The 21,097-nt window shown below is 44.7% G+C and overlaps 1 protein-coding gene across 1 annotated transcript; it reads left to right on the top strand.

The window, feature by feature from the left end:
• Window positions 1-6,937: 6,937 nt before the first annotated feature.
• becn1 (beclin 1, autophagy related) lies at window positions 6,938-19,806 on the top strand (the record flags this gene model as incomplete). The annotated part of the gene is made up of 11 exons (XM_080542004.1): window positions 6,938-7,064; window positions 7,364-7,428; window positions 7,823-7,881; window positions 8,264-8,354; window positions 8,772-8,908; window positions 9,542-9,736; window positions 11,473-11,619; window positions 15,676-15,825; window positions 16,352-16,412; window positions 16,895-17,037; window positions 18,007-19,806. 11 exons carry the CDS (start codon window positions 6,938-6,940, stop codon window positions 18,173-18,175), a joined length of 1,344 nt encoding a protein of 447 aa, XP_080398130.1. The 3' UTR covers window positions 18,176-19,806.
• Window positions 19,807-21,097: the final 1,291 nt, after the last annotated feature.

Genomic DNA, 21,097 nt, shown 5'->3' with positions numbered 1-21,097 from the left:
TGTGAAGAGCTGAAGCCTCTTACTCCTCCTGGTTCTTCTCATGAGTGGGCTTCCTGGCTCCTCGCTGCTAGGGTAAGTCTCAATCTGAGCGTCTGTCTCCCCTGACGTTGGTCTGCTCTTAGGTATTTCGGTAGTGTTGCATTCACTCTGTGTGGCACCTACAAGGACTAGAGGATGGGGGACTTTAGCTGGTTTGCCCTTACCTGCCTTGGAATGTTCACTTTTCTTCTTGCTCGTCTTCTTTTTATTGTTATTTTCCGGATTTGCTTTATCTTGTGCCTGGAAATCACCATCAACATCCTCCCAAGTGGCCTGCATCTTTTTTCTTGATTTTTTACCTGGTTGCCGTAGTGACACATCAAACACAGGACTTTCTTCTACATTGTTGTCCTCCTGTGGCGACTCCACTCCGTGTCTCTCTGAGCTAGAATCCAACTTCTCCGTCAGGACAATGACCGCGTCTACTTCAGTTTCTTTTAGAATGTAACATTTTTTTTTAAGAATGTAATTTGAAGAATCCGTCTCTTGTTTTTTCATCGCCGGAGGGTCTGCGACAGCGTCATCTATATCCTCAGACCGCCGTGTCTTGACAAAGTCAGCAGGTGTCAGTGTGTTGCTCCTCTTCCTTTTGGGGATCTTCTTTTGGACCGGCACTTCCTCCGCTGGGCAGGGTGCCTCTGGAGCCTCTACGACTCTGTTGTTCTGAGGAGAGAAGCTCCTTTTCCCTCGTCGTTCCCGTCTGTAAACAGCTCCGAATATCTGCGCCTCAAGGGCTTTGCCACACGGCACTATTTTAGGACTCCCGACCGTATTGCCGAGGTTACGCTCTAACGGTGCGGAGGGGGAACAACTCCCTGCCACAGGAACGGTGTCATTCGAGTCATCAGACCCCTCCTCCATGTTTGTCTCTTTCTCTGCGTTGATCTCGGTAGGAGAAAGCCCCATAAGCCACTCAGATACTTTTTCTAAACTTTTCTTCTGTCTCTGATGTTGAATTTGTTTTGTTTTTTCGTCTGGGCTCAAGGCCTCTCTTTTGTTGTTCCTCGAAGATCGTCTGACAGCAGGCTTGTTTTGTTCCTCTACAGGACTCAACACGAGATCACACAACGGCTCGTTAGAACGAGTGGTTCTCTTTATTCTTCTACTTCTGGGTGGTGATGTGGCTTTTTCCACAACTTCTGATATTGACGTCTCTACTTGTGGTTCCTGTCTCTCTGTGGTGGAGGTGATTGGTGGTTTATAGTTGTCGGACTCCTTTTCTGAGGTGGGACGAGCGTCACCAAGGCCGCTGTCGAAACCCTCGTTGTCCGAAACGAAAGGGCAAGAATCCTCAATTCCCATGATCTTCGCATAAGCATCCTTGGCTGAAACAAAAGGCAGGGGGGGAAATAAACAATTTAACAAATAGAATATCCACAAAATATATAACATGTTATGTAAAATGCATGTTTTATCAAACATCAACAGCCCATCAATACTGCCCTCACGTAACAGTCACATGACAATTGATACCCTAACTAAATATCTCACCTACTACAGTTGATGAGTCGGATATTGTAAGATCAATAACTTCTTTATCTTTGTTGTTGACACGGTCAGGGCCTGAGACGCCATCAGGTGAGACATCACCACCATTGCAGAGACGTTTCTTCTGCTCAGTCTCTCTAACACTGGTTTGGGAAATATAAGAACATTTAGGGTTAAGGTTAATACTAGACAATGCCATGATTTGGTTATTCATTTAATTTGTAATGATCTTTGTAGGTAAAATCGAAAAAACATTTAATTTGAAGTGTACTGTAAAACTTTGCAGTCTCTAATAGCCCCCGGGTATGAACATTTAATTTTGCAAATGGACGGGATATGTTAAACCTGTAAGGTCAGATTTCTGTTGAACTGTTAAAAGAACATGAGAGGGTGATGTAATTGTGTTTATTTTCTTGAATCATTTTCTATTCTAATCTGTCATATGTAAGATGAAAGCTCCCCAAGTTCACTCGCTATTGCTTTTTCTTTTTTCTTTGTTTGTTTTTGTTTTGTCTTTACTTTACTTAATATAAAAAAGAAAAAAAGACTTTGGTCATAGGAACTAAGTTGATTGTGATATGTTGAATGTAACAACGATTGTTGTAACCAATGACCATTGACAATAAAAAGAAAATTTCAAAAAAAGAAAATGTACTTTTGCTAGCACACGCCATAACTCTCTGCCACCAGCCCTAGAAAGATTATCCCTGTCAATAGATGATTGCGTTCTGTCTTGATTGTGACCTGGATCACAGCAGCTACTGTTGTTGTAGGAAACCCAGCTTTTCCTTTTGTAACATTTTTTTTTAAGTTCTAAATAAATGCTAGAGTTTTTAAATATGAACCAGGGTTATCAATTTTGTTTTAAATAATGACTGAAAATCTATGCATTTATCATAATTTAGTCAAAAAGCTTAATCAGAACAGCAATATAGTAATTTACTTGACTACTACACAAACAGTTTACACCTGGGTCTCAGATATGCTTCTGCAAATAAACATCTGGGCACTTAATTCAAGTTTTACCGAATATTGACCTTACCTTGTCTGTCTTGTTTTCTGTGACACTCCAGAGATGTCTAAATGGGGAATAGAAGGGTAGAAGTCATACAGAATATGCTCTATATTGCCATGTTGATAACTAAATGTTCTGAAGCCTTAGTTTTGTTTTAGTTTTAGTTTAGTTTATTTAGCACACATGAAACGGTGCAAGGAGGGAACTAAGCCCAGAAGGCTTGTACATAGTTCCACTCCCGTCAATAGCAGCTAGGTTTCACTATAACATAAAGAACACTTGATACATGTAAATAAGATAAAAAGAAATCGCAAACAAAATCATATCCATGGGGCAAAAAGGTAGGATAGCACACAAAAAAAGAAAGAAACGGAAAAAAGACACAAGATTATTACACAAGCTAAATAGGCTAGGTGCAGGATCTCCACTACTTCCTGAAAGGCACCTTGCATGAACATATCCTGTCTCACTCTATTGGTTTAATTGATTAATCAGCTGTGCACTGTGTGTTCCAACAGTTTACCGCACAGCTGATTAATCAATTAAACCAATAGAGTGAGACAGGACAGGATATGTTCATGCAAGGTGCCTTTCAGGAAGTAGTGGAGATCGTGCACCTAGCCTATTGTGTTGACTTACAGTTGGTGCCGGTGTCATTCTCATAGGCCTGGACCATGTTCTTTAGCCCTTCAACCAGCCTCTGGAACCCTGGGCCATCCTGCAAGCTCCTGCAGGCAGGACATCAAAACTATTGAATTGAATATAACTTTATTGTCCACCAAGGTGGAAAATTGTCTTCGGCTCACCAAACAGAAAAATCAACACAAGAAGCCAGAAGGCAACCAGCAGGACATAAAACACAAACAGGCATAGACAGACAGGGTTGCTGTCATTAGAAACACATCAAGACACTTAGGGCCAGTTTCACAGACAAGGCTTAAGCCTAATCCTGGACTAAAAAGCATCTTCAATGGAGATTTTACATTGAAAGTGTGATTTAGTCCAGGACTAGGCTTAAGCCTTGTCTGTGAAACCGGCCCTATATGTCTGTTGCTTCCGTCTTGTTGGTCACTTTGCATAATTAAGGATGCCAATTAACCTCAGAATTAAGGATGCTCCTCATATGATTATAAACATTATAACTGACTTCATCAAAAACGACTAGGCTAGTAGACTACTATGGTACCATGCATCAAAGTTACCCGAGCACAAACTACTTGAACTTGTTTATTATGACAGAGCATGTTCCGGTCCATTTATCTGAGTTGGAGTGCCACTTAACGTACTTGAATGCTTGGCTGTTTTTTTAAATATAAATATTATTATTTTTAAATATTTACTTCTGTAATGAACATTACTAAAGAGGGAGAGTAAATAATACATGCATCTACAGTCCACTGTTAACATAAATGTCTTACCTTTTTGTGATCTTGGTCTTGCAAACAGGACACTTGGCTTCATTTCTTCTGTTGCCATCCAATAGCTTTGTTATACAAAACCTAACCAAGCGGAGAACCGTAGCATTGAGGGCTTTTGACATTTTGAAAAGTAACAATTATTTTACATTTACATTTTACATTTTTGTCATTTAGCAGACGCCTTATTCCAAAGCGACTTACAATCAATACATTTGACTAAGCAAGTGAATCATCAATCCATCAGTCGTAGCAGGAAGAGTAATCCAGCTCAGGCCTGGGGCCATTGATAGAAGGAAAACTCTTCATCTATCACCTTCTTCTAAACCTTCTTTTTATTTTATTTTTTTACACTGGAGAAACAGAGAAACAGTACAAGCAAAGACGTTTTTAGGGGACACAGTAAAGGGGAAAAGCGGGTGTCTTCAGGAGACGCAGTGCTGGGGGGCAGTAGATGTCTCAGGAGGAGCAGTTAAGGTGTAACCTGAATTATTTCTCTGAAGATTAATTTACAAAGCAACACGGAAATACCATACCATGCAGCACAGAAATCACAAAGGCTACTTACTTGCAAAAATGATGGTCACACTTTGTGGATACAGGTATGCTCATCAAATCCAAACTAGACAGAATTGAAGCAGAAGGACACAAGATCACCAAAAACATCATTTACTGCTTTATGACAACAATATCAGGTTTCAACACAATAATTAAGACAGAGTACAAAATCAAACTTTGTAGCATACTCTCCACCTGTTAACCACCACTAATAGTAAATAGCTATGGAAGTACTTTTGGTTAATGTTTGATAATAACACTCACCATATTGGACACTGCAGGGTGGCACATAGGCCCGAGATCCCCTTTCTGACAACTTCTGCTTTAGGGGCTGTCATGGTGGTCCACGGTTGAACAGCACTCAACTGTAATACATCATTGATTTGTATTAACTACTCGAATCCCCAACCTCTTGTCATATGTGTCCTTAAACTGTTAGACTGAATTGTGTTGACACTATTGGTCTGTGACAAGTGACAACAGTGGTCTACTAGCAGTATTTGATCATTTCTATCAACTGACAACTATCAACTGGCAATCAGATATATGATCTATATAGTTATCTAGATTGTCTGTCCGATAACAAGGATGTAAGTGTAATAACGTGAGTTTAGAATGATAAGGTTCTATCTCCGTTTAGAATGAGAAGGTTCTATCTCCGTTTAGGGCAGTTCAGAGATATTGAGCGTCAAAGTTTTTACATTCCATTATGTTCTGTGAGATGGAACCTTTGTATTTGATTAATTACTAACTTAAAAAATGTCAACATTTTAAAAATAACCACACAGGCATTAATAAACACCTAATGGATCAGATTATGTAAAAAAAAAACTCAATTTTGACAAAAATGGAGATAGAACCTTATAATTCTAACGTCACGAACTGGCAACTGGCAATCAGATATATGATCTATATAGTTAGCTAAGTGTAATAAATCAATGTTGTGATGTTGTTGTGTGGTGTTGAGGTCAGCTAGCGAACTTACTTAAACACACAACCCCAGTGGGAGTGGAGTCTGAAGTGGCAGGATGAATGACAGGAGGAGAATCGCTGCTTCGTCTTATTAGAATAACTTCACACCTCCATCGGACACAGATAATGAGAGATATGAATAAAAACACTACAAACAGACAAACATTCACAAACATTGTGAAAGTTAGTAGCCTGTCATTTCCTTCATTCCTCAGATCAGCTCGTTCAGTTTTTCCCGCAACTATTTGTTGGCACGTGACCAGTGACCACTTCCTATGTTTTATTTTTATTTATTTTTATTTTTAAATTCTTCATAACTTGTGTTATTTTCCACGATTATTGCTGTTATTTCTGTTTTTCTTTTCTTGATGTGTTCTGTGGAAGCTATGTATCCTTGTGTCTTTTTCAGTTTTTGTGATATCCTACCGTTTTGCCCCATGGATATGATTTTGTCTGTGGTTTCTCTTGTGTTATTTACATGTATTAAGTGTTCTTTATTGCACATTGAACTTTAGCTATGCTTCGTTCCCTCCTTGCACAGTTTTTTAAATCATGTGCTAATAAATAATATAATAATAAATAAACCAAAGCAAACCTAAGTTTAACCGGATGTCAACACTGACGTCATTTCCGTCATAACAACAATAAGGAAGTCCTCAGGTAGGGGAAACACAAATGTCATGACAACTATCTGTAAATATGTCGTTTTACAAACACACTATAAGACGCTTAGCTTAGTTGCAATGCATCAAAACACTCATCTTTATAATTGACATTGAGTTAGCATTATCATCGCCGGGCTTTCAACCGAGCGGAGCTTATCTCTTTAAGCTTAACGCGTTAGCCTTAATGCGGAGTAGCGCTCCTACGTACACAAGTGTTCTGTCAACAACAACAACAACAACAACAACATTCGGTAACTGATTCTCACGGTACGTTAACACCGAAGTTAAGGTTGTTAACAGCTAGTCGTGACGTTAGAATGATAAGGTTCTATCTCCATTTTTGGTCAAAATTGAGTTTTTTACATAATCTGATCCATTAGGTGTTTATTAATGCCTGTGTGGTGTTATTTTTAAAATGTTGACATTTTTGAGTTAGTAATTCATAAAATACAAAGGTTCCATCTCACAGAACATAATGGAATGTAAAAACTTTGACGCTCAATATCTCTGAACTGCCCTAAACGGAGATAGAACCTTATCATTCTAAGCTCACGAATAGGCACAAGGCCAATACTTTGTCCTGCCTGCGAGCACAGAGGAGAGTGGTGCTTGAGTTGAGTTGAGTCTACGGGGAGAATGCAGTAGTGTGTAATCGAGCTAGTTCACTCCAACAAGCCAATTGCTCACTGTAGCTAAGCTTGACTGTGAGTTCATAAAGTGTCTAGTAGCTGATGCAAAGTTGTGTGTGTGTGTGTGTGTGTGTGTGTTCCTGACGTCCAGCAGCAATGGAGGGCTCTAAGTCCTCCAGCACCACCATGCAGGTCAGCTTCGTGTGTCAGCGCTGCAGTCAGCCTCTCAAGCTGGACACGTCGTTCAACGTGCTCGACCGTGTCACCATCCAGGAACTCATAGGTATGTGATGTGTTACCTTTAACCCTTTAAACACTGCACATCAGCTCTGTTCAACCTCTTGTAGCGAGAGAGAGAGAGAGAGAGAGAGAGAGAGAGAGAGTGAAAGAGTGTCAGATGCAGTGTCATGGTTCAGTTGCAGTCCAGTTTCCCACAGTATGACCACAACACACAGCGTTTCCCATAGTATATTGTTTCCATGACCTCAGCTTGTGTGGGGGGTGGGTGGGTATCTGTAGACCTCTGTAACATGTGACAGTTTATTTTCAAAGTTGTGAGTCTTGTGTTGTCTCCTCTGACAGCTCCACTGGTTACCGTGACACCAAGCAAACAGACAGAAAGCAACGAAGGGGAGAGCGCACCAGAGGTGAGAGAGACTTACGGCTCAGTTCCATCTCCATCCCAAGTTCCCTTGTCCCTGTCGGTGCCTGAATCTGAAAAGACCGGATAAGATGTCATATATGAAGACTATATGCCATTTAGTTGACGCTTTTATCTGAGTGCATACATTTCAGTATATACGGTCCCAGCGGGAATCGAACCCACAACCTAAGCGTTGTTAGCGCCACGCTCTACCAACTGAGCCACAGAGGACCAGATGTATTTGTCTTGAGCCCGTCCTGTCGAGACGTATTTGTCATATAGGAGCACTTTGAGCTGCAACGTTTGCAGGAAAAGCACTATACAAATAAGAGTTATTATTATTATTATTATGATTATTATATACATGAACACTGTCCTGGTCGTCTTCTCTTCTTCAGGAGATCTTTGTTGAAACAAAGCAGGATGGAGTCGCCAGAAAGTACATCTCCCCCGCGAGGTAAGAGTGTCTTATCACACATCACCTCACCACAACACCAACAACAACACAGATCAATAGGTGAACAAAAAGAGTGCTGATTAAGACATTTCTGCAACTATATAGGCTCGCTATTGTGGTCTTCCTGCTTTGTCTGGGTATGCCCTGCTCTCATTCACCATGTCCGGCGGTAGCCTTGGAGGTTCGAGAGGCCGGCTAGCAATCGGAAGGCTGAAAGGCCGAAAGCATGTCCCTTGAGCAAGGCATTTAGCCCCTAATTAACCCCGAATTGCTCCAGGGGCGCCGACTATGGCTGACCCTGTGCCTAGAGCAAAAAAACAAAACAAATTCCAATTGATTGCAACTTGGCAAATAAAACATTCTTCTTCTTCTTCTTCTGTAGGATGATGTCCACAGAGAGCGCCAACAGCTTCACCCTGATTGGAGAAGCGTCTGACGGCAGCACCATGGAGAACCTGAGCCGGAGGCTGAAGGTGAGGCTGTGGTCATTTAAGAGCTGACTTCCATCTCAGGCGACTCAATGTACCGTCCTGGGAAACGTGGCTAGGCTTTCTGAGGTGTCTGCGACAAGGTTTGAGGTCGAGTGACGCTCACGCTGTGGAGCAGCTGTGGCGCAGGAGGTAGAGCCGGCGTCTAATGATCGCAAGGTCGGCAGATCGGCGGTTCGAGACCCGGCTGGCCACATGTCTAAGTGTCCTTGGGCAAGACACTGAACCCCCAAATTGCTCCCAGTGAGCGGGCCGGCCGGCGCCTTGCATGGTAGCTTGCGGCCATTGGTGTGTGAATGTGTGTGTGAATGGGTGAATGAGAGAGGCTGTTGTAAAGCGCTTTGGAATAAGGCGCTATAGAAGTGCAGTCCACTTACGCTGTCCTTGTCCTCGTCCTCACAGGTGACCAGCGACCTGTTTGACATCATGTCGGGTCAGACCGACGTGGACCACCCCCTGTGTGAGGAGTGTACCGACACTCTGCTAGACCACCTGGACACGCAGCTCAACATCACGGAGAATGAGTGCCTGAACTACAAGTGAGTGTAGCCACATGCTACGACAGACGCTACGTATGTACTGTATGTGTATACTACTGATGAGCCAAGACATTACGACCACCTTTTGACCCTTGTCAAAGTCGCTCAGGTCTTTACTCCTGTCTTTACTTCCTCCTGCATCCAACACATCAACTTCAAGAACTGTTCACTTGCTGCCTAATATATCCCAGCCCTTGACAGGTGCCATGGTAACAAGATAATCAGTGTTATTCACATCACATCGTCAGTGGTCATAATGTCTTGTCTCATCGGCGTACGAGTATTTAATTTTTTGTGTTTGTGTGCATTTCTTTTTTCTGTCTGTAATAATAATAATATAATAAGAACTTTTATTTGTATAGCTGCTTTTCCTGCAAACGTTGCAGCTCAAAGTGCTCCAATCATTATATAATCATAATTTAATGATATAGTAATTTGTCCACAGAGAGTGTCCACAAGGCAATATTAAAAAGATGGGGTTTTAGTCTTGACTTGAACATATGTGCTGAGGTTGCATCTCTAATGTAAACTGGCAGTGCATTCCACAATCTGGGTGCATAAAATGAGAATGCAGCCTCACCAAAATCTCAATGTACAATGTGTAATGTGTGTGTGTGTCCTTCTCTACCTGAGGAAATGCCTAGAGCTGCTGAACCAGCTGCAGGAGGAGGAGGAGGAGACTCTGCTGAAGGAGCTGGAGCACCTGGGCAGGGAGGAGGAGTCTCTGGTCCAGGACCTGGAGGCCGTGGAGGAGCAGAGGGCCGGCGTGGCCTCAGACCTGGCCCAGGGACGCTGCCACAGCCAGCAGCTGGACACCGAGGAGCTACAGTGAGTAGAACAGAGGGGAGGGGGGGAGAGGGAGAGGGAGAGGGAGAGGGAGAGAGGGAGAGGGAGAGGGAGAGAGGGGGAGGGAGAGAGGGGGAGGGAGAGGGGGAGGGAGAGGGAGAGGGGGAGAGGGAGGGGGAGGGGGAGGGGGAGAGGGAGGGGGAGGGGGGGAAGGGGGAGAGAGAGGGGAGGAGGAGAGGGGGAGGAGGAGAGGGAGAGGGGAAGAGAGAGGGGGAGAGGGGGAGAGAGAGGGAGGGAGAGAGGTAGGGGGAGGGAGAGAGAGAGAGAGAGAGAGAGAGAGAGAGAGAGAGAGAGAGAGAGAGAGAGAGAGAGAGAGAGAGAGAGAGAGAGAGAGAGAGAGAGAGAGAGAGAGAGAGAGAGAGAGAGAGAGAGAGAGAGAGAGAGAGAGAGAGAGAGAGAGAGAGAGAGAGAGGACGTGGCCCAAGAGCCACAGCCTGGAACTAGACTTCACTTTATTGAATTATGTCTGATCTTCAAATTGTCTGGTTACTGCTAATTGTATCCTGTCTTATTTGTCACTTATGTCCTGTACTATTGTCACTTTTTTAATTATCTTGAATTATGCATTATTGCCTTATTGTCTTGTGCTGCAGTGTCAGGAAGGTTACTCTCTTACACTTGTGTAATGTGTAACAATAAACTTGGACGAGGGAGAGAAATCTAAGAGGGAATAAAGAGAGACCAAGTTCACTTGAGTAGCTGCAGGGTGCAGAGAGAGAGGAACCCATACGAAGACCTCAGACCCCTCTGTCCTCTCCTCCTCCTCCTCCTCCTCCTCTGTCCTCTCCTCCTCCTCTGTCCTCTCCTCCTCCTCCTCCTCCTCCTCCTCTGTCCTCTCCTCCACCTCCTCCTCCTCCTGCTCTGTCCTCTCCTCCTCCTCCTCCTCCTCTTCCTCTGTCCTCTCCTCCTCCTCCTCTTCCTCTGTCCTCTCCTCCTCCTCCTCCTCCTCTGTCCTCTCCTCCTCCTCCTCCTCCTCCTCTGTCCTATCCTCCTCCTCCTCCTCTGTCCTCTCCTCCTCCTCCTCCTCCTCCTCTGTCCTATCCTCCTCCTCCTCCTCTGTCCTCTCCTCCTCCTCCTCTGTCCTCTCCTCCTCCTCCTCTGTCCTCTGTCCTTTCCTCCTCCTCCTCCTCCTCCTCCTCTGTCCTATCCTCCTCCTCCTCCTCCTCTGTCCTATCCTCCTCCTCCTCCTCCTCTGTCCTCTCCTCCTCCTCCTCTGTCCTATCCTCCTCCTCCTCCTCCTCTGTCCTCTCCTCCTCCTCCTCTGTCCTCTCCTCCTCCTCCTCCTCTGTCCTCTCCTCCTCCTCCTCCTCCTCCTCCTCCTGCTCTGTCCTCTCCTCCTCCTCCTCCTCCTCTGTCCTCTGTCCTTTCCTCCTCCTCCTCCTCCTCTGTCCTCTCCTCCTCCTCCTCCTCCTCCTCTGTCCTCTCCTCCTCCTCCTCCTCCTCTGTCCTGTCCTCTCCTCCTCCTCCTCTGTCCTCTCCTCCTCCTCCTCCTCCTCCTCCTCCTCCTCCTCCTCCTCCTCTGTCCTCTCCTCCTCCTCCTCCTCCTGCTCTGTCCTCTCCTCCTCCTCCTCCTCCTCTGTCCTCTCCTCCTCCTCCTCCTCTGTCCTCTCCTCCTCCTCCTCCTCCTGCTCTGTCCTCTCCTCCTCCTCCTCCTCCTCTGTCCTCTCCTCCTCCTCCTCCTCCTCTGTCCTCTCCTCCTCCTCCTCCTCCTCCTCCAGGTACCAGAAGCAGTACAGTGAGTTCAAGAGGCAGCAGCTGGAGCTGGATGACGAGCTGAAGAGCGTGGACAACCAGATGCGCTACTGTCAGATCCAACTGGACCGCCTGAAGAAGACCAACGTCTTCAACGCCACCTTCCATATCTGGTAATGACACACACACACACACACACACACACACACACACACGAGCATGCACACACACACACGAGCATGCACGCACACGCACACACACACACACACGCACACACACACACCAATTAGCTACTTATCATTAAGAGTAGAATTAAAGGAAGACACATTTCATTTAGCAGACACTTTTATCCAAAGCGACTTACAATTAGAGATTACAATAAAATGTTTAGGGCTAAGTGCCTTACTCAAGAGCATACTAGTGGTGTGGTTCTCAGGTGGGATTTGAACTCATGACCTTCTGATCACCAGGCCAACTCTTCTTTTTTTTTTTTTTTTATCATAAAAATTGAGAGGGGGTACAGTGTTAACATTACTCCACACTAACAACAATTCCAAAGCACCATAACTCAAACAAAAACAAAACACCATTCAAGCCTCCTTAATATTCCCCTGCATACACAAGATAAACACCTCATATAAATCACAGCCACAAAACTGTTCCACAAACAAAAAACTCAATACTTGGCAGAGCACTACTCCTGTTAAACTCTCAAGGCCAACTCGTTATCCACTAGACCACCTCTACCCCCGAGTCATTTAGCTGACACTTTTATCCAAAGCGATTTACGACAAGTACCTTTGCTTAGAACAAGTGCCATCGGCGGTCACGGTAACAAGAAAACAAGTTAAGGTGTGTGCCGTCGGCCATCGTCACGGTAACAAGAAAACAAGTTAGGGTTTGTTTCAAGTGTTTCAACCCAATCTCAACTCAAATACAGCACTTCACAGCCAAATATTATCATGGGAAACAGGGCTACATCAAAATAAACACTTAACAGTTGTGCAATTCAACATGTCACACGCCGAAATCGAAACCACACGTCCCCGATTGAAACATGATGCGTTTCTTCAACGTAACCTTGCACATCTGGTATCACACACACTACTACCAGTCCTCTGCACACATTCAGACAAGCCTCTGTTAAGCCTGTCGCCTGAGAAGGGAACTCTAAATAAGACATAAAGAGAACTCTGTTTTCCAAAACTCTTTTAACACTTAGTTAGTAAAAAAAAAAAGTGTTATATCTTTGCACTCGATGATCCTTTCCTACATATGTGCGTTCTACCACCCAGTATCCTTACATTTTCAATGTCACTTCAGGATAAGCTAGTATAAAGCTATTTAGCAGTTTTTCTGAGTTAGTCAGGTTTGTTATATAATTTCGTGGGAATGTTTTGGGGATTTGCTAATCTATACATTTTTGGAAAGGGCATTGTATCAGGAATCAGAAAATATATGTTTCCATTTGCACAGATGTCTGAAAGGCGGCCATCTTGGCATTTACAAATTGGCCGCCATAATACACACGTTTTGTAATATCTTGGCTTCTAAATAAGCTAGAACATTGATTTTAACTGCTAAACCTACATTTTCAGGGTCAATGAATCCAATGGTTGTAGTTACAAAGCTATTTTTTGTATTCTTTTTTTTTTATATCATCACATAAAAATGTGTAACTTATACTTTAAGAAATTGTAGTTTTTCTATTACTTCCATACGTGAGTCCACAGACCACAGTATGATCATGACAACCTCCTGCATTAGATAGTCTCGATGTTATGATTTAAACTTTTGTTGGCTTTTTGGGGGGATTTGCTAATCTATACATTTTTGGATGTTATGGCAACAGCCAGCAACCAGTAAGGCAATACAGAGGCAGGTAAATCTTTAGCCTAATGGCATATTTAATGATCTTCTTTCGGCGTATGGGTAGTTGTTTTCCTCTCCACTCCACCAGGCTCGGGGCCGAGGGGCTACCCTTTTACCACCCCGAGAGCTGGTTGAGGGGCTCACCCGGGCTATATTTCTGGACACCCCTCCAGAAGCCACGTCATCGTCTCGTCATCTAGTACCGACAGACCATGCATCCCGTTGGGTGGGTGGTCCACGGGGGTAGGACGCAGGCATCCTGTCACAATGCGCAAGGCTTCGTTTATAGGCGAGTCGATGAGGCGGGTGTGGGCACTGCGACACCATACTGGGGCGCAGTATTCACTAGTTGAATAAACGAGGGCTAGGGCTGCCGTGCGCAAGGTCTTTGCGCCGGCGCCCCAGCCCGAGCCAACCAGTCGCCTCATCAACGCCACACAAGCTGTTAACTTCTTGCGCAGTGACTCGAGGTGCCGGCGAAACGTGAGTGTCCTGTCCAATGTCACACCGAGATAGATTGGCTCAGCGGAACATGGCAGGGGAGTTCCATCTAGGTATACTCTAAGCTCACGTTTAGCCTCCCTGTTGTTAAGGTGGAAGGCAGCCGATACCGTCTTTGCCTCGCTAAGCTTCAATCTCTATTTCCGGAAGTATGCCACTAGTGTCTGCATGTCCTGGCTCAGAATCCCCTCCACAGACTGCCAATTTCCAGCAGAGTACACCACTGCGAGGTCGTCTGCGTAGGCGTACTTCCGCGAGAGTGTGTTGGGCAGGTCATAGGTGTAGATATTATAGAGGAGGGGGGCCAGGACCGATCCCTGAGGGACGCCGTTCTTAAGGCGTCGAAGCCTGCTTAGCTGTCCGCAACCGGTGGTAAGGGTAAAGCTGCGGTTACGGATGAGCTCCATGATCATTCTGACCATGTGCCTGTCCGGCAGCAGGCGGAGCAGCTTGCAGGAGAGGCCGTGATGCCATACGGTATCGTAGGCAGCCGTCAGGTCTATAAAGACGGCCCCGGCCTTCTTTTTTGCCAAAAAGCAATCCTCGATGTCTTGAGTCATAAGGGTGACTTGATCTACGGTCGACCTCCCGCGTCGGAACGCGGCCTGCTCACGTGGGAGCAGCGGGTCGACAATTGGTTCGATGTGGGTGTAGATGAGACGCTCGAGGATCTTGAAGGGGATGCATAACAGAGAGATGGGACGGTAACTCTTAGGGTCCCCTTCAGGCATATTCGGTTTAGGGATCGCAACAACTAGGGCTCTTCGCCAGATTTTGAGAATCTTGAGTTGGCGCAAACTGGAAGTGAGGAACGCTCTCAGCCAGGACTTCAAGGCGGGTGCGGCATGGAGAATAAGCTCTGTATATCATATTTAATGATAAAAATAGGGAATGAAACAAAATAAATGAATGGGAGGAATGTGGGGAGTGTATGGTGTGCTGGTTGTTCTGTTTGTGGGATGTGTATTTAGATGTGTAATGACAGGCGGGTTGTGTCTCTTGACTATGTATAAGCGTTTATGCTATGTGTGATGTGATATGTGAATGGCGAGTCCAATGCGTGACAATGTGAGCTGGGCTGTTAGATTAGTTCATCATCATCACTTTCGTGCGTCACGGCTTGGGAATCGTCATCGTTCTGGCACTGGCTGCTGCACTGACACATGTCGGTACAGGCTAAGTTCTTAGCTCTGCATGAACATCTGCCAGAAGAACAGTCAGTTTTGCATTTGCATTGTACCATCTCAATGATGGACTTTGGGGCTGGGAGGACGTCTGTGGTTGTTGGTTTAAGCATGCCATCCTCATGTTTGGAGTACCAATTTTGCAGGGGATCCAATTATGGATCCTGCAGGGCAATGGCTGCCTGTGCCCATATACTTTTGTTTTGTTTTGAAGAATACAAAAAATAGCTTTGTAACTACAACCATTTGATTCCTTGACCCTGAAAATGTAGGTTTAGCAGTTAAAATCAATGTTCTAGCTTATTTAGAAGCCAAGATATTACAAAACGTGTGTATTATGGTGGCCATTTTGTAAATGCCAAGATGGCCGCCTTTCAGACATCTGTGCAAATGGAAACATATATTTTCTGATTCCTCATACAATGCCCTTTCCAAAAATGTATAGATGAGCAAATCCCCAAAAAAATCCCACGAAAGTTTAAATTGAAACATAGTGAAACTGACTAAGTGGGAAGCAGGCTAATTTACAAGCGGCCAACTAGTGGTCGTTGTGTGTAAATGGAAGGTTAGCATTTTAAAGAGCCCCCTGCTCTTTTAGTAGGTAAAAAAGGCAAGGCTTTTTCTACTGTTAACCAACGTTGATCTGTGGTGTGTGCTGCCGTGGTCCTCTAGGCACAGCGGTCAGTTCGGCACCATCAACAACTTCCGGCTGGGCCGGCTGCCCAGCGTGCCTGTGGAGTGGAACGAGATCAACGCGGCCTGGGGCCAGACGGTGCTGCTGCTCCACGCCCTGGCCAACAAGATGGGGCTGCGCTTCCAGAGGTCTGACCCTCACACACACCAACACACACACACCAACATCCACACACTCCACACACAACACACACTCCACACCAACAAGATGGGGCTGCGTTTCCAGAGGTCTGACATCGCACACACCCACATCCACACACCACACTCTCCTCACCAACATCCACACACCACACACACTCCACACCAACATCCACGCCCTGGCCAACAAGATGGGGCTGCGCTTCCAGAGGTCTGACCCCCCACACACCAACATCCACACACCACACACACCGACATCCACACACCACACACACCAACATCCACACACCACACACACCAACATCCACACACCAACATCACACCGCCCGCTAGCCACAACCTAGTCAGTGTCGTCACGAATGGGTGTTATTTACAGCAGTGTTTTCAGAGAAAAGCATTGCCTATGTTTTAGATGTAGATTATTCCATTTTGCAGTAACACATGGTTCACAGTTAGCCATGGATGAAGGATTGTAATTACGCTGTAGTGCTTCAATCCCCTTTCCTTTTCTGTGCAGATACCGCCTAGTCCCGTATGGAAATCACTCCTACCTGGAGTCGCTCACAGACAAGTCCAAGGTAATGGATGTGTTCTCTGCAAACAAACACAGTCATCTGCTTCAGAATATGCTAATCGTATGGCCTATGAATATTTCAACAGCAAGCCCAGTAAAGTCCCTACTTCCTACTTCTAGCCTCTATCACTGAAGAGATCTCCCTGATTTGATCCAACCCTGTCCCCTCTGCTTCCCACTCTATGTTGGCTGGGGGCGGCTGTGGCGTAGGAGGTAGAGCCGCCGTCTAATGATCACAAGGTCGTCAGATCGGCGGTTCGAGCCCCGGCTGGCCACATGTCGAAGTGTCTTTGGGCAAGACACTGAACCCCAAATTGCTCCCAGTGGGCGGGCCGGCGCCTTGCATGGTAGCTTGCCGCCGTTGGTGTGTGAATGTGTGTGTGAATGGGCGAATGAGAGGCTGTTGTAAAGCGCTTTGGATAAAGGTGCTATATAAGTGCAGTCCATTTAGCATGTACCATTCCCCTCTCTGTGTTCTGTGTGTAGGAGCTGCCTCTGTACTGCTCTGGCGGCCTGCGCTTCTTCTGGGACAACAAGTTTGACCACGCCATGGTGGCGTTCCTGGACTGTGTCCAGCAGTTTAAGGAGGAGGTGGAGAAAGGCGACACAGGGTTCTGCCTGCCCTACAGGTCAGTAAACTTCACTGAAAACTTATGATTGGACATAAATCCAGGCAGGATTATGGTTGGTTATTTATGAAAATGTCACAGTTTTGAACACCAACTCCAGGTACAGTGTTGGTGAATCATCGGGTTGTTAAAGAGGGAGGACATCTGCACTGGCAGATTCTGCCTTGATTTATCTCCTAAATTTTTATAGACTAGGCTCCGTTAATTTATACTGCCCTTATTCTTTTTAATGTGTTTTTCTACTTTTTATTTTGGTTTCTGATGCTTCTCTTATTCTTTATTAACCTGTTGCATTTTACTGTTTCTACTTTATGTTTTTGTTTTTATTTGCACACCTGTTTTATCTATTTGTAAAGCACAAACTGTTTTAAAAAGGTTCTATATAAATAACGTTTTATTATTATTATTATTATTATTATTATTATTACCGACTGTGTCTACAGCTCTCTTCAGTTCCTCTTTAGACTTCCAAACGGTTGCCAAACCTTTCAAGGCGAGCAATGTTTTCTTGACCATGACTAGGGGGTGCAGGTGTAATCTGAGCAGACTCGCCTCTCTGTGACACGAAAACACCCAAGTGGTCTTCGCATCTGCTTTTAGAACTGCCAATGGGCTATTAGAGGAAGCAAAATGGAGCCTTTAGTGTATCAAATATAATAATAATAATAATAATAATAATAATAATAATAATAATAATACATTAGACTTATAGCGCTTTTCTAGACACTCAGACACTTTACAAACTGAAAAGATCGAATAGTAATAATAAAAAGGAACAATAAATAAATAAATAAAAGAAAGTATAGGGTCCTAATTAAGGTAGTGCTGGGGACACATGGGAAGGGGAGGGGGAGAGGGTTAACTGGTGAAGGCGAGCTTGAAGAGGTGGGTTTTGAGGCACTGTTTAAATGTTGGCAGGGTGTAAACATATTATCTCAAACTCTTCTTCCTGCTGATCCTGTGTTTCAGAATGGACGTGGAGAAGGGGAAGATCGAAGACACGGGCGGCAGCGGAGGCTCCTACTCCATCAAGACCCAGTTCAACTCAGAGGAGCAGTGGACCAAGGCGCTGAAGTTCATGCTGACTAACCTGAAGTGGGGGCTGGCCTGGGTCTCCTCCCAGTTCTACAACCGCTAGAGGAGGGGAGGAGAGCCCCTCTGGACGTGACCTTTTGACCTTTTGGGGTGTCCTGAAATCTGAAATAAACATCCTGTCCACCCTTTACCTGTGGCGTGTGTTCCAGTCCGATACGCTCAGAAGACGTTCTTCTTCTATTGACTTCTTCGCTTCTTCCCTCACGACCTCACTGATCTAGTGAAAGGACTCTGGATTTAGATAGTTTGCTCAAAACTATCGAGTGCTTTCAGATCAGGAAGGAGGAACTGGGGAGCCATCGCAGACTATTAGGACACACTCCCAGGGTGCATCTCAATAGTGTTACGTGGCTTCCTCTCTTGTCTTATTTCCATCAAAAAAAATTTAATTCAGGAGAGATGTAAACAACCAAACGTGACTTCCTCTCACTTGTTTAATTCTTAAAGGTCAGCCTGATTAAGGCGGGAGGCATCCATCTTGAACTATTGAGAGAGAGCACTGGAGTAGGTGGTTTTGTACCATGCTCCTTGCACGACTACAAGGCACATTTCAAATTGTTTGCCCCCCCCCCCTATTGGTTTGTTTGTTTTAGTGCTTCATCTCCCCCCACAACCACTGGATTATGTACATATATTGTATACATGGCTTAACACATTTACACCTGGGTTGTTTATCCTTGGACATGCTGACCAAGCGAAACACTTTTTATTCCACTGTTTCACCTCTAAACTGGTTGGTGTTAAGCCAAGTCTGTTCTCATGTCTTGAACTCGCAGGGTGCACTGAAAGCATTGGCTTACAGAGATGTCATTTTGAAAAATCGGCACTAAAAAACGAATCTTTTTACTACAAAACAAGACTGCTATTCTATTCTGTAGATTTAGAAGAAGAAAAAAAAAGTTAAGTATATGCCGTATCACTGTTTGAGTGATTCTGTGGTTTACATTAATTAATGATGTATTTCACATAAAACCCCTGTTTTCCCAGTAAACAAAGAGTCCAAAAGACGTCCTCAGGGAAGCCAGGATGTGGGTTCAGATGACGTCTTTCTAGGACGTCCAGATGACGTTGTTCTAGGACGTCTTATGGACGATTCTGTAGCCCATAAGCCGTCCGAAAGACGTCATCTGGACGTCCTAGAAAGACGTCATCTGAACCCACATTCTGGCCCAGATGACGTCTTTTGGACTCTTTGTTTACGGGGTTAAACAGCTAACCTGTGCTGTGGGCAGTCTGTAGGTGGGGAGCAGTAAGGACTATGCGTGTTACTATGCTGTAATGACAGCATGGCTGGTCTGTAGTCAGCAGGGCAGGAATGACAGATTGGTCAGACATGGTTCTCTTCTCTCTCTTTATCTTCTCATACTTTATCTCGCCAATGCACTGACTATTTCACAATATCGAATGTGACCTTCATATGACCTATCATATAAAGGTATTGTGGGTAAATTGTTTGGTAAATTGTTTAATCCATGGGGTGGTTGATTTAGATTTTCCCAGGAGCTCAGTCTGGCGTACCTGTATGGTGAGAGCATTGCCAGGTGTATTTCAATATTACCAGGACGTTTCCCAGGTTTATGCTTTCAGCTTGTTTGAGAGAGTACAAAGGTTTCACGTTGTACTGAGATTTAAATATAAAAAGAGAATATGTAATTGTCCAGCAGGAGTTTTGATTGTAACACTGCATGATTTGCAATAAATGAGTATTTGTATCAAATGTTTGCCCTGTTTCTTTGTTCTTATTCTTATAAGATAATACGGTAATAATAATAATAACTTTTATTTGTATAGTGCTTTCCCTGCAAACGTTGCAGCTCAAAGTGCTCCAATCATTATATAATCATAATTTAATTATGTAGTCATTTAAAGGCAATATTAAAAAGATGGGTTTTTAGTGTTGACTTAACATCTTTTCTGAGGTTGCATCCCTAATGTAAACTGGCTGCATTCCACAATCTGGGTGCATAAAATGAGAATGCAGCCTCACCAAATCTCTTCTTTTGTACATGTGGTACACAGAGAAAACCAGGGTCAGAAGACCTGATGCAAACAGACAAACCACAGAGTCATACTAAGTTGGTTTTAATGGTTTATATGCAGGTGTGTGTCGAGGCCGTCTCTCCTCCTCCGTCATACACATCTATATATAGCCCCCCGCTGAACATTATGAAAAACACTTTGGGGGGAAATCTCATGAAAAAATATTGACTGAACAATTCAAATAAAAAGTCCACTTCCAGTTCAATATCCAATAAAATATTTAAAACGGACCAGAACCCAGTCAAAGATGACCGTTCCTGCTTGTTGAAAACCCAACAAAATTTTCTCTCGCGTCAGTTTTTGATGATCCTTTGACGGTTGCCGTATCAACCAGGCGTGCCTTGGAACTTTGGTCAGAGATGGGAACTCTCCCTCCTTCACTTGAGCCCTTTCAGAACGTTCTAGGTGCAACGTGTGTGTGTGTGTGTGTGTGTGTGTGTGTGTGTGTGGGGGGGGGGGGGGGGTCTGGAAATTGATCACTCTGTTATTGGGAAATATAGTGTCCAACATATGATACAATTCAAGCAGTATGGATGAAAAAAAATAACATACTGCAATGTTTTTTTTTCCCTCACTCAAAACTTCAATGGAATGCAGAATGCAGGTCTTCTCCAAAAAAACACAAAATGGCGTCCGATCGGTTGGACTCTCCGAGCTGTTGCACCCCGCCGTTTCACCCTCTAGATAAGAGAGGGGATTCCCTTCTTTGTGGCAGGGGTGTGTCTGTGTGTGGTTGTGCATGCATGTGGGCAGCCATTGGAGGTCTACAGACCACGTTGTTGCCACAAACTGACCCTTCATATCCCAGGAGAGAGTGCAGGGAGGGGAGGGGGAGGGGGCGGTTGGAGAATTAGGACACTTCAGACATTTCTTCTTCAGCCCTCATCCGATGCTTTTCTTTTCAGCATTCTGCCCACAGACATCC

The sequence above is a fragment of the Nansenia antarctica genome (assembly GCF_963989245.1).
Source record: "Nansenia antarctica genome assembly, chromosome: 11".
NCBI classification, from domain to species: Eukaryota; Metazoa; Chordata; class Actinopteri; order Argentiniformes; family Microstomatidae; genus Nansenia; species Nansenia antarctica.
Note: the sequence above shows the minus strand (reverse complement) of the source record. Positions and strands in the feature narration are given on the sequence as shown.